Raw genomic sequence first — 18,352 nt, 5'->3', positions numbered from 1 at the left:
CAATGAAACAAGCCACACCAAAGGGAGGGTAAGGTTTATATTACTGTATTCGGGACTGTCCAAATAACTTAATACACGGAGCGCATGAAAAGAAGGAAAGAAAGATACATTCTTTATGCAAGTCCCTCGATTCATTTGGTTTTTTGGAATTTAGGATACATTCGCTTTGCGTTTCGAACGAGGCTGCTCCAGTGCAGAAGTTGAAAATTGAGGGGGACGGAGTGGGGTGGGGAATAGCTAGTCCTAGAAACACCCAGATGGACACACACAGAGAGAGACCTACCTACACAACTACACGCACAACACTGGCATCGCGCTGCCTTATCCCTTACGCAGGCAGAGGAAACTGGGGGGGGGGCGCCGCGGGGGTTTAAGAATTGTATATAAAAGTCCCGTCGCTCAAATACCCGAGAAAAGTCCAGTTGTTCAAAGACCACCAAGGCCGGAGTCTTGATTCAGGTAGTTTGGAAAGGCTCTCTACAAAAAAAAGAAAACCCTCTCCTTTTTTGCCCCCACTACAAAAAAAGAAAAGAAAAAAATCTGGTATAGAAAACCTGTTGGATCACTTAAGGCTAATAATTTACAAATAATACAGGAGAGTGTGTGTAAATATATATATTATATTTATATTTATATTTAGAGAGACAGGCAACTATTGAAACAGAAAAAGTTCCTTGTTTGGGAAAACATGACCTCGGGGTTAGTGTAGGGAGCAGCAAAGGTGGATTGCGTGGCAATCTCACCCCCACCAAGTCCTTTGGAAAAGGGGAGGGGGGAATCTTGAGGCATTGCCCGCAGACCGCAAAGAAAGTTATTTACAATCCCACTGTTGCATGTACAATTTGGCATTTTGCCTTGGTAAATATACAGCCCTATTCCACCCCTACCAATGTATGTGTGTGTGTGGGTTTGTTTTTCCTTTTACAAGTTGTTGTTGTTAAGATAGCATTAATTGACAGCAGTGCAGACGCTCAGGTTCTCTCCGGCTCTTTCCATAGGCCGGTCCCTTTCACAGCATCTTTTCCAGTTGTCCATGGAGCAAGGACCCTAACCGGGGAGACGCAGGCTTAGTTTTCGGCCTGCGCCCGCCGGTCTCCAGAAACGCCCGGCGTTCAGGAGTGCTGGGACATCCCGTTCACCAAGCCTCGCAGCTGCCTCACCACCGTCTCGATGAGCTTCTGCTTGTCGCGGTCGTTCTTCCTGAACTGGGCGAAGATGTTGTTCTTCTTCACGTCTTTCATTCTGAAAGCAGAACGGGAGAAAAGGAAAGAAACAGAATTTAAGTTAGTTCGCTCGTTTTCAAAAGAAGCCCAAATTTCCTCCTCATTTGCGTTCGTTCCCAGTGCGAAGGGTTTAATGTCCGCAGCCCCCCACCCAAACGCGCAAAAAACGGCGCGCTCGGAACGTTTGAGGTTCTCAAGCAGCCGAGTTTATGGCACCAACTTAATCCGATTTTCTTCCAATCGGAACGGCGTAAAGAGCAGTCTAGGCGAAAACAACAGAGACCCCCGTGAACTTCTAAGGCAAAAAATATTTTAGGATGGCATAAACTTTCCGGGACCTGAGTTCGTTTTCCAAATCTGAAAATTCTGAGCTGGGATGACAAAGCGGGATTTTCCAGTGCACATGACTTTTTTTTTTAATGGGGGATGGAGGCTACACTAAATATTATAGATGTGTGGAAGTATCCATGGAATCAAAGGGAATTCTGTTACAATCAGTTGTTTTTTAAAGTTACTTGTACAAGGAACAGAATGTAGTTCATTGTAATTCGTATATGGGCCACTACTTGTAACCATTAAGACACTTTAGTTTGGCTTGAGTTGTTTTTTGTTTATTTGTTTGTTTTAGTCAGCCTTCCTATTAATCTCTTCGAAGCGGAACCTTGGGTGGTTCAATACCAAAAGGAATAAATTCGGAGTGACAGAAGAAGTAAAACCGAAAAAGTACAAAAATACATACCCTCTGTGGACTCTGCAAAACGTTGGGGCGTTGCGAGGGGGGAAGAAAGAAAACGAATCAACAGTTAGAAAGGAAGGGGGTAGTTTAAGGTACAGCTAAATATTTATAACGCCTTTGCATTTCAGGGTGTAGCTGCAAGCGGTGTGCCTTGAGTCCTAAACGCTCTTTGCTATTCCGCATTCGCGGCGAGGCTGAAGCTTCCAGAGAGCCTCGCTGCTTCAACCTAAAGAGGTTTGCTCAGACGTAAGTACCATTCAGCCCAGAGGGACGTAGTCCCAGGTGAAGCCTGCCCAGGACTGCACCTTCCTTCCTCTCTTTCCCATTTTCAAGGCAGCTGCCGCGATCCTTGGAACAGCTAGACTGTGGAGACGTCCATCTTTCTCCCTCTCCCTCTCGATCAAGGTTAGATCCTCAGCCAAGGCCTGCCTGCACTGGGGGGCACACTGGATCAAATGGATCAACTTTTTTGTAGCGATCTGATCTACTATCCGGTTAAATCAAAGCACGTGGACTCCTTGAAAGGGGGGGGGGGTGTTTGGTGATGGGAATTTTGCATAGCGCAACGCAAGCAAAGACCCCATACTGAAAAGAATCATTTTTAATACTGCAGTTTAGTCACATTTGTGTTGGCGTTTTTCTGCTGGTTTCTCTCTGTCTGTCTGTTTCTCTCTCTCTCTCTCCCAAAGAGTAATTACATTTTTTTGGAATAATTTTAAACCAAAAGGTCCTGCAAATTAGGACTTTTACCAATTGCTCCGAGATCCATCCCACACTTTGCCATCTTGCGTGGGCTTCTTTTGGGGGCGCCAATGAAAGGGGACTCGTCCGTCCAAGGAAATTTAGAATGGGCAAATTTCCTAAGCGGGAAGATGCAGATAGTGTGCAGTCCTAATCACCAGAGATCCGGGTGGAGCTGCTAAAACCAAAAGAAGCATTTCCCCGTTTGCAAAGGGACAGGCGGCACCTAAGCGCACGCATTTGGGTTACAACCTAAGCTTTCCCTATGCGTGTCCTGGGCGGGGGGGGGGGTGCCCTAGCATTCGCTCTCCTGCAAGGCATTGGTCTCCTGATAGCGCCTGCAGAGATGGCTAGAGGAGGAGGAGGAGGAGGAGGGCTGTGTGTGACTCACTTCTCCAGGAGGGCCAAGGCGGTGGTTGGATTGACGCGCAGGTACTTGGAGCTGGGCTGCCCGTAGTCTGCTAGGTAAGTCGACCAATCCCACACCATGAAGAGATCCAGAAGCTGAAGTGGGGGGGGGCGAGAGGGGGACACACACAAAGTGACGTTAAGGGCCTCTGGGGTGTGGAGTTTCCTCTCGCTCCCAATGGATGTGGCGACTTTACCCCGTCTCCTTCGACCACCAACTTTCATCCCGCGTTAGGAAGAGCTCAAGATGCACAACACGACCCCCCCGGGGGGGGGAGGAGAGGAAGAAAGCAAACGAAAAAATGGAAATATGCTTCTTTCGTCGTTTTAAAGCAAGCCATAAAAAAATAATCCCCCGTTTTTTCAAGGCAGAGAGCCCCTCGAACCAATTTCTAATGGTATGAGATTCATCAAATGTTACATCCGCTAATGCTAACGAGCTGGGCTTTGGCCCACAGCAGTTTATGCCACGAAATGTATCGCATAACCCACCCACCCTGGGGAAAGGCGGGAAATAAGTAAATAGGCAAAATCGAGCATAGACGGAAGTCAATCACAGAAAACAGGCGCGAACCGAGACCATGAGGGGGCCGAGAGACTTCAGAAATGCACTCCAGACTTTCGATAAAATACGGAGGCGTTAAAATAAAAAAATTCCTTCCTGTAGCACCTTAAAGACCAACTAAGTTAGTTCTTGGTATAAGCTTTCGTGTGCATGCACACGAAAGCTTATACCAAGAACTAACTTAGTTGGTCTTTAAGGTGCTACAGGAAGGAATTTTTTTATTTTGACTATGGCAGACCAACACGGCTACCCATCTGTATACGGAGGCGTTATAAAACATGTCTATACAAATAAAAACCCCAATGGCATGGATACCCCTCATTTTCCAGGGGAAGATGAGCTGCATTTCCAGAGAACCTTAGTATGTAAAGCTCTGCCTCTATTTCTATTTTTCGTATTTTCCACAGCCATTCATGGAGGGCGGGAGGTTGGCTATGCTCTGTGTCATTAATGTGAACAACAATAAAACCATACCAAATAGAAAGAAATGGGTCCTTATTTTGTGGACCTCTAGCGGCTCTAAGTTTATATGTCCATTTTTCGAGTAGGATCGATTCCCACACCTTCGTGCGCCATTAAGAAATATCTTCATTTGTTGAGTACTTTTAAGCTTGCCACAAGGCACTGCTGTGTTGTTTTTTGTTGCAACACAGAACACAGCTTAGTACCCCTTTCGGGGAAGGGCGCATTTCAGCGCTCCGCCTTACAAAGCCTCCGTTTACAAACGCTGTTCTTACACCTTAAAACGGGGGAAAGTGATCACTTAAGTTCCACAGATAATGCAATCGAAAAACTCGTTAATCAGAAAAATTGTTGGGCACCTCTCCTTCGTTTTAACGGGGGTATGCTTTTCATACCAAAATTAAAACGCGTTTGAGTGGAATATGAATGTTCGTTCCAATGCCTCTGTGCGCCTGCTCTTCCCACAACACGCTTCAAAAGTAGCCTTTATTTAAAGTACTGGCACAAGGAAACTGGAGGCGAGGAACAGAAGGAGCCGGGATAAAATAAAATAAAATTGGATAAAATAAAATAAAATCCCTCGGGAGGGACCTCCACCCCGGCTCCTTCCAGCTGCCTTTGCTCGGCTCATAATATCCAGCCGGAGCTGCTGTCAAATCTGCGCGTAATCTTTTAAAAGGCGGCGTGACTCTCGCAGGAAAGCGCCGGGCCCCGCCGCCAATTTGAAGCCCTAATCCCCTCTAAGCCACTTAAACCCAACTTCCGATCCAGGTTTCTCATTGTTTCAAAACTGCCAAGCCCTTCACTCGCTACTTGGGGCGCGGATCGTCTTCCTTCCAGCCCCGGCGGTTTCTGGAGAGCAGGTTGTTTGGCGTCTTTGAAGGAGCCAAGGAAAAGGTGGGGAGGGGTAGCCAAGAGGAGTTTCTCGCACGTTTATTCATCTGCTCATTATCAGGGCTCGGTTTGCCATTTCCTTTTCGCCTTAACCTGGAGACCGTGGGGCAAAAGGAAGGCGCGCGTAGGAGAGGAACGGCGGGGTCCCCCCAGCCATCTACACTTGCGCCGCCTCCGGGGGCTTTTTGACACTCCCAGAGAGAGATTTGCAAGGAGCTCCGGTCTCTCGGCTTCCCAGCGAGAAGAGCCATCCGGGTTTCCCCACGGTGGCCCTCCCAAGTCGAGCGGAATCTTCTTCAGCCACCTAAACTCGAAACCAGTTCCCTCCGGAGGAGGAGGAGGAGTGGGAAGGATGAGCGGCGATGGATGCCAAGCAGACAGCGGCCGGGGAGGTGGGAAGGCTGACGCTAGAACTGTCGCACTAAACCAGGGATGCTCAAGTCCCATCAGCCCCAGCCAGCGTGGTCCAATAGCTAAGGCTGAGGGCAGGCTAGAGGTTACCCTATCCCGCTACACTTTGCGAAGGCTTTCCTCCTTCCATGCCTCCAGTCCCAAGGCTGTGACTTTCCTTCTTAACTTACACCTGGAGTTTCATGGGAGCCCAGGCAGGGATGGAGGAGGAGTGGGTCAAAGCGGTCCTGGGACCTGTTTAGGGTGCCATCTTCCCTTGTCACTGACTGCAAAGCCTGAGTGCACTGCAGGGGTGCCAATTTGAATAAAATATTGTGGGGGCCCAGGTAAGCCCCACCACACATAACCGATCACATGACGCAGTGCACACATATCATTTGAATGGGAATGCCCATCAACTGTGGGGGCCAAGCCCCCTCAAATATTTTATTGTGGGGGCCAAAGCCCACATGGACCCTAGGAGTTGGCTCCTATAGTCCACCATAGATGGCAAGGATGAAGGACAAGAGGTTGCTTCCAGCTAGACTTGAGGCCCGGCTTCTCCTTTGCTTAGAAATTAAAGCACTGCCTATCCCTCATGAGGTCCAGAGTCAGGGGAGAGGAGACTTCACAAGCCTCCTCCAGCTCATCTCCCACTGGAGGCCGGTTATTTCCATGTTTTCCTAAAAACAGGCCATTCCATAGATTATTGTCACAAGTCACACTTCAGTCCGGCAGACACTACCTTAAAAGCCAGAGTCTCACATCTCTCTCTTGCTATTTGTGCCCTGCGCAGTAGGACAGATGGAACTTCAAGCCAGTGCAGTTTTTCCACATCTGCCTCAGAGACCAATTTATAAAAATAAGAGATGTCCCAAATTATGAGTGGGGTCAGAGGACAACATAGGGAAGCACCTCAGCTGGGCAGAGCCACCTGCAACCTTCTTTGAGCCATTTGAATTCTCTTGGCCACAGTGGGCAACTCCTCATTCCTGATCACCTCCCCCATCCTACCCTATAACCTCTTGGCTTCAGAAACCATAGGGAAAACGAGCCCTGCATTTCCATAGCATGCCAACCCTACCCTTTTCTGCAAGGTCTGAAGGAAAGACACATGTATGCAAACATGTTTTAACTAGTACAGTGGCGTAGCGTGGGTTCTCAGCACCCGGGGCAAGGCAAGTAATTTGCGCCCCCTAACCCGTGGATTTTAGCACTCGAGTCTCTTCCGCGCCCCCCCAGATGTTGCACCAGGTGCGGCAGCCCCCCCTGCACCCCCCCACGCTACGCCACTGCTCCCACCACAAGTCTTCAGGACAGCCATCTGAAGGCTGGCGCGGGGAGAAGGTCTCTCCGCCCCACCGCCAGGCTTCGGAGCAGCCTTCCGAAGGCTGGCGGCGGGAGGAGGTCTCTCCCGCCTTGGAGAGGTTCCCACTTCCTCGAGGGGGGCCGGCCAAACGCGCCCCCCCAAATGTTGCGCCCGGTGCAGCCGGCACCCCTGGCACCCCCCACGCTACGCCACTGAACTAGTATGAATGTGGGCACTTCTGAGGTGGTGATGACAGAAAGAGGGGGAAGCCCATGCCTGAGCAGTAACACTGCAAGCTCTGAAATGTCATTCCACCACCCCAAATAAACCTTTAAGTCTGATTGCTACATACCTGGTCTAATTCACAGACTCTGGTTTCTTACCCATCATTACTATTCTTACCCATCATTACCCATCATTGCACCCCTATTCTACTCTTAGAAAACAGAAGTAGGAGAGTATAGTTAAAGTGTCAGAAGGGGTAAATAAATCATGTTTGGTGTCCTTGGATTTCGCTTTAAGAAGAGCAAAATCCAGGACTAATCTGGATTTGTTCATGACCCTACAGAACAGCAATTTCATGTGTAAGACATTTCTTCTGCTGAGCAGCAAAACCCGTAAGTGTAGCATCAGAGTGTAGCATTTCATTCACCACATGCTAAACAGGTTTCTTGACACTATTCATCTTGGTCGGACTACTCAGCCTATGATAGTAAGCACATTGACCTGGAAGTGAGCATTGGGATTAATGGGTCTTTACTTCCAAATAAGGTGCTTATGACTCAGGAGTTCATTTTTGTTGGTAGTGCATCTTCATATTTAAAATTAAAAATTAAAAACAGGCAAGAAAAACACACAAAATGGCCTGAAGAAGCAAAGCGTGGTATGCTGATGAATCAAAAACCCTCAAGAAAACTGCTGGTATACATCAGTAAAAATAAAATAAAATCATATTCAGGATTCGGAAGACAAAAGCAAGTTCAGAAGCATACATCTTACTTAACATGCAATTTTTCACCAGAGTTACCCAAAGGGGAAAGAAAGGAAAGTTTTACTCAGTAATATTTGTCCGAATGAAAATGTCCAAGAATCAATTTATGGTAACGTCTTCATATCTATCACCAAAACCAATATTTTGCCCACAGAAGCTCCATAAGAAACTCTCAGCCATGAAACCCTTTTGAAATTTGGTGACACTCACCTTACTAGCATCACTTTCCAATTTTAATCTGATGTAGGCTATCCTACATAAATGGTTCACATGCTGCTCATATACAATTGGCTCAGTTTACAGTACAAAGTTCTGGAATAACTTTCTGTGTAAGCTTACAGCAGGAGCATAAAGAGCGAAATCGTACAGCCATCAATGTTTCTGTCCTACAAACCGTATTAAGAGCATTTTGCATTGGAAATCAATATGAAACATTAATTCAACAGCAAACCTGAAAATCCCTGCTGTGGAATTAAAATTTCAGTTCTTGCAATGTATCTCAGACTTCATAGTCTCTCCATTTAGCAATCCAGGCATGAGACTGCAAAATAAGATGTTTCCATTTTCTAATGCAGGTTGATTAATGTAGTGGGTTTCTGTATTTTTCATCATTCAGATAGATCAAATCAGTGCACTGGATAATGGAAAGCTTTGGCATAGCAAATGACTTCCCCCTGTTTTCAGTTCTTCCCTTGGCAATCTCTAAATTAAAACATTACTCATCTAGTCATAGAGATGCACAATCTGGTAACGAGCACAACAGGCCACCCATTCTTGCACCTCAACCAATTTGCCTGTCCCACCCTTTAATGTGTTTCTTGGTGTGTTTTTATAGTAGACTAATTAGTGCAGTGACAGTTTTTTTCTGGAGCGCTTTCTGACAGTGCAGCTAATTAGGCTCAACCAAACACCAGATTTATTTTGGTGAGGCATACTGAAGTGCCTGTGCTCTTTTTGTTTTCAAATGGAGAAAATTAAAACGGAACCTGCCATGCAGGGCCGTCCCTGCCACTAGGTAGAACTGAAATGAGGCAACTGCATCAGGTGGCAGAGACTGGAAGCAATGGGTGCCCTGCACACTCATAACTAGCCTGTTGCACCCTCGTGTTTGGCAAAGAGCACCATCTCATTGCCAGTATCAACATAAAATGCAACTGCTAGTCCAGTTGGCTTCTGTAAATGGAAAAGTGGGGAGGGGGACATTTTGCCCTTTGCCTCAAGCAGCAAAATGTCTAGGGGTAGCCCTGTCTGCCTAGTTATAACCCCACCCAAAGAGGGTACCATTTGCAGTGTGTGACGTTTCCTGGGATACTGATGCAGCATATTCCCATATACTTTATCATGCCTCTATGGTTGTGTTAGCTACTGCACCACGTCTCCAAGTATCCAAGTAGACATTGGCAAAATGTTTTGCAGAAGGCTGATTAATCAAATTTTTTTGGGGGGTGTCACACTTCAGACTATCCTGATGTATCATCCTTGGGTATTCTTAAAAGAAAACTACACATATCCATTCAGATATAATGCAGGCCGACTGTGGACTGCGCAGGGTGGCTATTTGAAGAGTAATGCAGGTACCACTCCTCAGATTTATCAAGATCTATGCAAGAAACATTAAAGCTGCACTACTCAAAATACTTCAGATAGTTCCACTGTTTAAAATGACACTTACTTTCACATCCAGTTCAAAGACAACCGAGGATCCTATGCATGTTTACCCAGAAGTCCCCCTCTGTTCCTTAGAGTTTACACTGTTAGGAAATGTAGAATGTACAACACGTAGGAATACAAAAACCAGCCTTTAAAAAATCACACGCATTCTGCATCAAGAGAAGCAGAACACATTCTGTAAAATGGGCATATTTTTGCACAATTCTGTTTGCATCAGTAATGGGACAGAGCAGGGAGCTAGGCAGGACGCTGAAGCTTTGCCCCCGGACCACGGAAAAGACCAATTATCCCCACATGCTTTCAAAAAAAATTCTGCAGCCACACAAAATGGGGAAATTGCTTTAAAAAGAAAAAGAAAATTGGGAATTCTCAGGATGCCGAGTGTGTATCCTGCGTCTCCCTTTTGTGGAAAATAACCAAACAGACCATATAAATATGGAAAACATATATAGAAAAGCAAAATAGATGTACTTGAATGGCATGCATGTGCCACTGTATTTTCTGCTTTTGGTACATATCCTATATGAACAGGAACAACCTTCAACGCCATCGCATCAGCTCCAGCCTCAAAGAGGAGCAGCAGGAGGAGAGTAAGCAACGGCAGAGGATGTAATCGCATCCTATGCTCAGCTGAAAGGTTACACAGCAGCCTCATTAATTCTAGAAAGTTTCTTTTTTTCTGAATGCCACAGCTTTACATGCTGCGGAAGACCAACACGCACAAGCAAATTACATAAGCAGTCCAATTATAAACTTCCCTCTCCCCTCCGGAGGGCAGGTTCAGGGGTTATGTTGGGACAACTCCCGGGTGAAGATGGTGCAGATAGAACAGCGAGCTGCAGCGACAGCAGGATGGCTGCTTGGTGCTATTACACACTTATTCTTTGTCTCACTCTCAGCTTCGCACCTTGCTGTGCGTAATGGACTTTGACAGCATGTATACTGTATGCTGTGGGTGGGCAAGAGCTGCCTGGTGACCTAGTCTTTGCAACCATGTCCTGGTCACCTGCATATGATTTGGCACTCAGGTGATGCACCGTCAAGACAAGCAATGGGATGGGAGGCAGCATCACTCCCATATGTGCCTGTAAGCCATTTCAAGGAGCATCTGTATGGTGGGAATTGCATCTGTTCCTCATAGACTGATATGAAGAACCTTTCCATCAGTTCAGCTTACATTAATACGCAGAGAAAGGCAGGGTATTAACCATCCTTCACAGCTTCTCCAAAAAGAAACAAACAAAAGATTTGATTCACTTTACTCACTATTAACATGACTATTTCATGCCTTCCTGTTTGTGGTATGAGGTTTCAAAGGCAGCTGGCAGTAACGTTAGTTATTTTGTCCACACAAGGCTGCAGAAGATAATCAAAGTGGTTTACTGGTACATATATATCATTTGAACTCTCAAGTCCTTGAAATGTGGGTTGACACCTGCAATTGCTATTAGCTTTCCATACTTCCTATGCAGTTGTCATCTGATTAGACTTCAGAGTCAATAGTAAATACAGTGGTTTAAAAATATGTCATATGTTTTAGCCCTAGGCACAATAAAACCCAGGTATTAAAATATCTCTTTAACAGGATAGTTCTGGGAGTTAAGATGAGGGGGACTGGGCATGAAGGATTTCAAAGATTTGTAATCAGGCGCTAATGCAGCTACTGTGGGGGCACGCTCGCCGGGGATTTTTGCCCTGGTGAAGCCTTCAGAGGGGCACCATTGAGGCGCCCAGCCTGTGTGTGCACACACGTGTGTGTGTGTGTGTGTGTGTGTGTGTGTGTGTGTGCATGCCAAGTGTAATAAAGCCTAGATTCACTTGTCAAATGCATAGACCTAATTTAGAAAATGAAGCAGAACTATTTCTATTCCTTTGCTATATGAATTAGGGAAAATACACTTTACCAGTATAATCGTATACATACTTAATCAGAAGTCAGTCCCACTGCATTCAATAGAGCTTACTCACAAGTGAATAGGCATATACATCTAGGGGATCTAGTATTCTCATTTCAATGAGCAGCTTTCACAGTTAGATCTAGTATTGGTGTGACATTTTGCAGTTATGTCCGTGGAAAGGTCCAGGTTACAGGATCCAGGTATTCAATAGGATCTAGCAAGTTGTTATCTCACTTCACTTTTTACCTCACTTAAAATAAAAATAAGATGCATTTGCTTAAATCTAACAACACAAAGGAAAAGATAAAGTGGAAAGTATGCTATATAATGCATCTGAATGAATTAAGTATGAGAAATTACTGTATACTATACAGTAATCCATTATATACAAGATGCTAGAAAGTCACACACTCAATTTGCTTATGACTGGATATGTATAACAATCTATTAAAAAAAGAATGTCAGTAGGGACAGGGAACAGGGGAGGCCATTGAAATATATATATATATTAATATTTATTGGTCATCTTTGGGAGTAAAAACTCAATTGAGTTTCCATAATAAGATAACCAAAGGGGGTTTTTTTTTTGTTTTTTTTTAGTTATAAAACCAGCAATAACAAAAACATACATCAATATAGGAGTGTTTGTGTAAGAGAGAATGTGTGGGAATATGCATACGTGTGTGTGTTTTTATATTTGTAAATTAGACACTGTGTGTGTGTGTGTGTAGTTGTGTTCTTGAAGAGGTACATGACGTAATGCCTGTAATCTTTTCTGATTTGGCTCAAGATGCTACTGTGACTCAGAATTCATCAGAGGAAACAGAGTGTACATGTTCATTTCCACTGAAACAGTAGAGGCATATAATCCTAGGAGATTTAAGTCCTGTAATTAATATAAAGGTGGAACAGGAAAAGAATTTGAGGGCAAGTCCAATCAAAAGGCAGATACATCTGCCAAAAATATATACACCAGCTTACAATTGTTTATGGGGATGTCAGTGTTTTGAACTTTTGTCTTAATTGTTTCCCAGACTGTGGCACACAGACCTAGTTAGTGTGAATATATGTGCTATTAACATGGTTGTGCTCTACACTAGTTCCCAATTTTGAGCCTTTCCACATTAGCGAATGTTGGCTCTGGGACACAGTGTTAACTTTAAAGTATTTACTTGGAGTTGCTTTTTTAAAAAGTGGCTGTCCTTAACTGTCTAAATATATGCTAAATGCATTGGGTTGGATCCAGAGGAAGTTAGTTATGCACTACTCATAACAACTTGAGTCCCACTGATTTTGGAAGAACTAAAGCACAACTAACTTCCTCTGGATCCAACCATTGATGACTTGCTAGATGTGCACGTTAAGATCATCATTTTCCATAGATGAAAAGAGCCTGCTGCAACTTCATTACTCCTCTCAAATTCAATGCATTTCTAAGGAAAGCATTGCATTAATGGTATGTCAGACAAAGAAAAGATGGGGGGAAATTAAGACAATTAATGGGAAATTAATGTTATCTGTCCTCTCAGGATTCATTTTCTTATTGCACCTAACAAAACAGACAGCTAGAGAAGGACAAGAATAGAGGGGCAAGTAATATCATAGTAAAGGAAACACACAGAATATATACATACTTTGAAAGACACTAGAAAAAAGGCATTATATGCAGGCATGTTTTGCATAATCAAAAAATGAGGTTTTAGGATGTCCATCTTTCCTAAACAATGCTTAGCTAAACCTGAAAGGCACATTCTCATGCATTTATTCTTTTAAGACACCAAAAAGGTAACGGAAGTGTGGAGTCCAATTTAATGCAACAAAAGTGGCAGATAATGCTACATACTGTAGGCGGAACAGGAAATAATGGGCTAAATTACTAAACCACAGGTACACAATCTCTGACCACATTCATCTTAGAGTTACTGAAGATTTCAGAGCCTGAAATCGAAATAAGGAAAAGATTTCCTGGATTTCAAGATCTCTCACATTCAGCCGCATCTGAAATGGTCTTTCAAAAGTCCCAGGTCTGCATTAAACAAAATTATGGCTCAATCTGCTTTTGTTACTGTGTCTTTGATGCTCTGGGAGAAGGGTTCTCTGTCGGCCCTTGGATTATTCATAAGCAGAGCAAACATTTTTGCTGAACGAATTTATAAGCTTGCCATAATCATGAGCTTTTAAGCAATCCTGGTGGTGTTTTTTTGTTTTGTTTTGTTTTTGGATTTGCTCCATCAAAACACAGCTTGTCAACCTTGCGAACAGTTCCTGGCATGTTCTTAATCCAAACGGTCAGAGCTTTGCTATGAGCAGCTGCTTCCATTTTAAGAACCTGCCTTATATACCAAGTCAGTCCATTGGTCCATCTGGCTCAATTACGCTCACACTGACTGGCAGCAGCCCTCAGACAAGGAGACTGTCTCTTCCAGTTCTACCTCCTGGAGATGTCAGGGATATTTCCTGTCCAGTTCCTCTCCTCTCACTAAAAAGGCTGGTATAATACTTGGAAGAGAGAGGACTCATTCTCTTACTTTCCAATGGTTTGACATTTTCACCACCCTCTCGCCTTAAATGCAGAACTGTTCAATACTGAGCAGAGGGAGAGGGATTAGCTTCCAACATTTTACAGCTACCATCCTAACCTCTCCCGTATTCTGTTCCTCCTCACCATAAGCTTGGCATAGGTAAACAGACTGAACTTTCAATAATAATAATTTATGACAAGTTGCTCACCTACACAAGGAAGTGCCCAAGACTTCCAAGCAGGCATCTGATGCCCGTTGGCGAGTGGGACTCTACAATCATATTGTCGGCATAAATTCAAAGTAGCCTAAGAGAAAACAGGTAGGAAATGAAGCCCTTCTAAATTGACTACTATACTATCGATATAAATGTCAAATGGAAAAAGAGCAATAACTCAAGCTGCCGCCTCCTCCTATGGAAAAAGATACGCCATCTGTAAATAATCCCTTTTGACCGTATCATGGGAGGGAAATTTCTTGCAACAGGTCTGGGGTATAGTTGAACTATCAACAGAAGCAGGGCTATGGAATGGAGGAGCATCATATGCAGTGGGAGAGGGAGCTCCTTCCACGCACCACCCATGATTGTACTAGTAGCAGATGGTTGGGGCTTCCGGTCCCACCTGCCTTAATGGAGGTAGCTCCCATGACAGTGGGGGGGATTGTTGGTGAACAGAAAGCAAGGATGACAGAGGGTAAATCACCCTTGCAAATTCCCCCCAGGGACTGGGGGGAATGGGCTTCACTCACAGTTTGTCTCACTACCTGGCTCTTGCTCCGGCATGAAATGTGGGAGGCAGGGAGGTGCCGAGTGCAAAAGCACTTTGCCTGGCGAAAAGCCTCCTATGCCGCCATTAAGGAACAGAGGTTATCTGGTTAATTGGCTCTTTAAAGGACTTTAAAGTACCAGTGCATGATGGAAAACGGTTGCAGCAGCACATTATGGAACATATCAGATACATACATTCTAAAAAAATGTTTAGGGGTACTCTCATTTTCCTACTCATATTGAAATACTGCCCCTCAATGAGGGCAAACTTAGATTCACAAAATGTTTAGGGGTATGCATCCCCCCAGAAAAAAAGGGCTGGCTACATGGATCAAAGGTTTGAATCGAGATAAGATTTTATTCAATGTGAGAGTCAGTTGGGAGGAGGGAAACCCACGGTTTGTTTATTCCAAGTTTCTTTTATATATTTATGATTCAGCAACCCTCTCCGGAATACAAAACAAAAAGATATTTACAAGTGAGGAAGGGACATTGGAGTAATATTGATATGAACTGTGGGAAAACTGTGTGTGATCTGAAATGAAGAAAGGAGGGGAAGCTCAAGTATGACTGTTGGAAAGACAGCATAATTCCCCTCACCTCTGATTCAAAACAAAAGACAAGGAAAAAGAGACTGTGATTTGTTTGTGCTACTGATGGAAAGCAATCCAAAATAATGTTTAATTGGGCCATAAATCTCTAGCTGAAGGAAAAGAATTTGGGGGCTGTGATAAGAATGCTGCAGAGATTCTGGGAGTTGGAAAGGAGTATTAAAGTGCGTTCGAAAACTGCCCACCTTTTCCTAGGCTAAGGGGGAAATGATGAAGATCTGTGACATGTTTTACTAGTGAGACAGAATGGTTTATAGCAGACAGTCGCCTGTTCTGAGACATTGAAGCAAGGGATGGAGAGACAAGACCTCTGAAAAACTTCAAGATTCAGTTCCTCTCGAAGTCACGATTGGAGAAAACAACAGCTAGGAAGTGAAAGAGACACCATACAGTGGTACCTTGGTTTACAAACTTAAACCGTACTGGAAGTCCGTTCTTAATCCAAGGGGTGCTTTCCCATAGCAGCAGGGGACTCAATTTACAAATGGAACACACTCAACAGGAAGCGAAACATGTTCTTATTCAAGGCAAAGTTTGCAAACCAAAACACCAACTTCCGGGTTTGCAGCGTTCTTAATCCAAGTTGTTCATAAACTAAGCTGTTCTTACCACTGTATATGGACAGAAAGAATCTCCAAGAACATAACAGTTCTCACACACAGGGCAGAATGAAGATAATAGTTTGAGTTCCTCACTTGAAGCTATAGATTTACATATTGTAACATAAGAAATGGAAATCATTAAATATGTAGCTGTTGACTAAGGGATTATTGTTATAACTGAAATGCAATTGACATGGAACGCAGTGATATAAGATCGGAAATGCACCCAAACCATCATGCAGGAGCCACTTTAACTAAAATTGGAAGTTGATTGGCATTTTGATAATTATATAATTTAGGAATTAATTGTCATTGTTATAATTTGGCTGTTATTGGGGGTATATTGGAAAATAATTATATATATATATATATATATATATATATATATATGCTTTCGTAGATTTTCACGGGTATAGGAATGCAGGTTTTGGTGTCTTCGGGTGTCTTCCCGTGTAAGAGTCGGGGTGTCTGTGCGACGTTTCGACGAGGTCTCACTCGTCATCTTCAGGCTGGTGCTTTCGGCTTCTTGTTACTGGAACAGAGCAGAGTCTGGTGTTTGAGTTCCTATAAATACTGTTGAGGGGTGTGGTGTATAACCTCCAACGTTCTGGGCAGAGAGGAAGTTCCTAGATTAGTGTGCCTTTTCTTCTTTTGTTCCTTAATTACTTGAGGGATATCTTGGGTGATTTCATGAGTGATATTCTGAATACCACTGGGTGGGTCATTAAGTGTAGATTAGTTGCTAAAGCTTTCGTGTCTTGACCTCTTGAGCTTGTGAAGAGTTTTTCTGAGAAGATGGCTGTGCTGCATTTAGTTGTGCTTTGGCTTGGCTTCGTGTATAGGGGCGAGCTGTGGTTTTGTGCCTTGTGCCAGCCAGATCTGTGTAGGGATTGCAGGGGGGTGCAGCATCCGGAGGTGCCACTATAGTTTGGCTACTGGATGGAGTCTGTAATATGTCTGTGGAGAGGGTCTGGGTTTGGGTCTGGTGTGGTTGATTGGTGACGGCGTTCTGTGTGCCTCTGGTTCTGGTGTCGGTTTTTGTGGGGAGGGCTAATTTCCAGATGTCTGGCAGGCGGGACGTGTCGTCACGCTTGTTCATGTTGTGAGGGTGTTTCTTTATCTCGATGGCTTCCATGATTATTCTCTTGTGGTGATGTTCCATATTAAAGAGCAATTTGGAATCTGCAAAATTAATTTCGTGTCCTGTTTCTTTCATGTGTTGGAAAAGAGAGGAAGTTTTTTCTTCTTTTTTGACGGCATTCTTGTGTTCTGTGATACGTGCATTTATTCGTCTGTTTGTTTGTCCAATGTACGTGGCTGGGCAGACTTTGCAGGGTATTTCATAGACCCCTTGGTTTTCCAGCTGGATTTTGTCTTTTGGGTTTCTGAGGATATTGGCTATTTTTTGGTTGGTGCAGAAGGCTGTTTTGATATTGTGTTTATGGAGGATTTTGCTGATTTTGTCTGTAGTGCCCTTGATATAAGGAAGGAGGGCCATGCCATTGTTTTCTTCTGTGTCTTGGTTTTTGGGGGGTGTTTCTTTTTGGATTAGCTTAGTAACCCTGTTTTTCTGGTATCCATTGGCGATTAACACATTTGAGAGATCCAAACTTTGGCTCAGATATGTTGACGACACCTTTGTAATTTGGCCACACGGGAAAGAAAAACTAGATAGCTTCCTCACACATCTCAACAGCCTACACCCCAAAATACAATTCACTATGGAAATAGAAGACAACAACCAACTCCCCTTTCTTGACGTCCTAATCTACAAAAAACCTGATGGCTCCCTAGGACACACTATCTACCGGAAAAAAACACACACCAACCGCTACTTACATGCACAATCACACCACCACCCTGCACAAATAAACTCCGTAGCCAAGACTCTCATCTCCAGAACCAAACACCTGGCTGACAAAGACCACTTGACAACTGAGTTACAGAATCTCTCAAATGTGTTAATCGCCAATGGATACCAGAAAAACAGGGTTACTAAGCTAATCCAAAAAGAAACACCCCCCAAAAACCAAGACACAGAAGAAAACAATGGCATGGCCCTCCTTCCTTATATCAAGGGCACTACAGACAAAATCAGCAAAATCCTCCATAAACACAATATCAAAACAGCCTTCTGCACCAACCAAAAAATAGCCAATATCCTCAGAAACCCAAAAGACAAAATCCAGCTGGAAAACCAAGGGGTCTATGAAATACCCTGCAAAGTCTGCCCAGCCACGTACATTGGACAAACAAACAGACGAATAAATGCACGTATCACAGAACACAAGAATGCCGTCAAAAAAGAAGAAAAAACTTCCTCTCTTTTCCAACACATGAAAGAAACAGGACACGAAATTAATTTTGCAGATTCCAAATTGCTCTTTAATATGGAACATCACCACAAGAGAATAATCATGGAAGCCATCGAGATAAAGAAACACCCTCACAACATGAACAAGCGTGACGACACGTCCCGCCTGCCAGACATCTGGAAATTAGCCCTCCCCACAAAAACCGACACCAGAACCAGAGGCACACAGAACGCCGTCACCAATCAACC

General features: G+C 44.1%; 1 protein-coding gene across 13 annotated transcripts in view; it reads right to left on the bottom strand.

Annotated features, from left to right (window-relative positions):
* Nucleotides 1-29: 29 nt before the first annotated feature.
* EXOC6 (exocyst complex component 6) overlaps nucleotides 30-18,352 on the bottom strand; it is a gene marked incomplete at its 3' end in the record, with an annotated part of 98,947 nt that continues 80,624 nt past the window's right edge. For 3 of the 13 annotated variants that reach the window (XM_082224917.1, XM_082224920.1, XM_082224915.1), the window contains 3 exons: nucleotides 3,092-3,204; nucleotides 1,963-1,974; nucleotides 30-1,242 (listed from right to left, as the gene is read on the bottom strand). In XM_082224917.1, the coding sequence (XP_082081043.1) occupies nucleotides 1,113-1,242; nucleotides 1,963-1,974; nucleotides 3,092-3,204 (255 nt within the window). Of the gene's footprint in view, nucleotides 1,243-1,962; nucleotides 1,975-1,996; nucleotides 2,851-3,087; nucleotides 3,205-18,352 lie in introns of those variants that run through there. The other 10 variants (XM_082224913.1, XM_082224914.1, XM_082224911.1 and 7 more) reach the window with 7 other exon arrangements.

The sequence above is a fragment of the Podarcis vaucheri genome (genome assembly GCF_965113315.1).
Source record: "Podarcis vaucheri genome assembly, chromosome: 5".
Taxonomy (NCBI): domain Eukaryota; kingdom Metazoa; phylum Chordata; class Lepidosauria; order Squamata; family Lacertidae; genus Podarcis; species Podarcis vaucheri.
The sequence above is the reverse complement of the archived record's forward strand: the minus strand, read 5'-3'. Positions and strand labels throughout refer to the sequence as shown.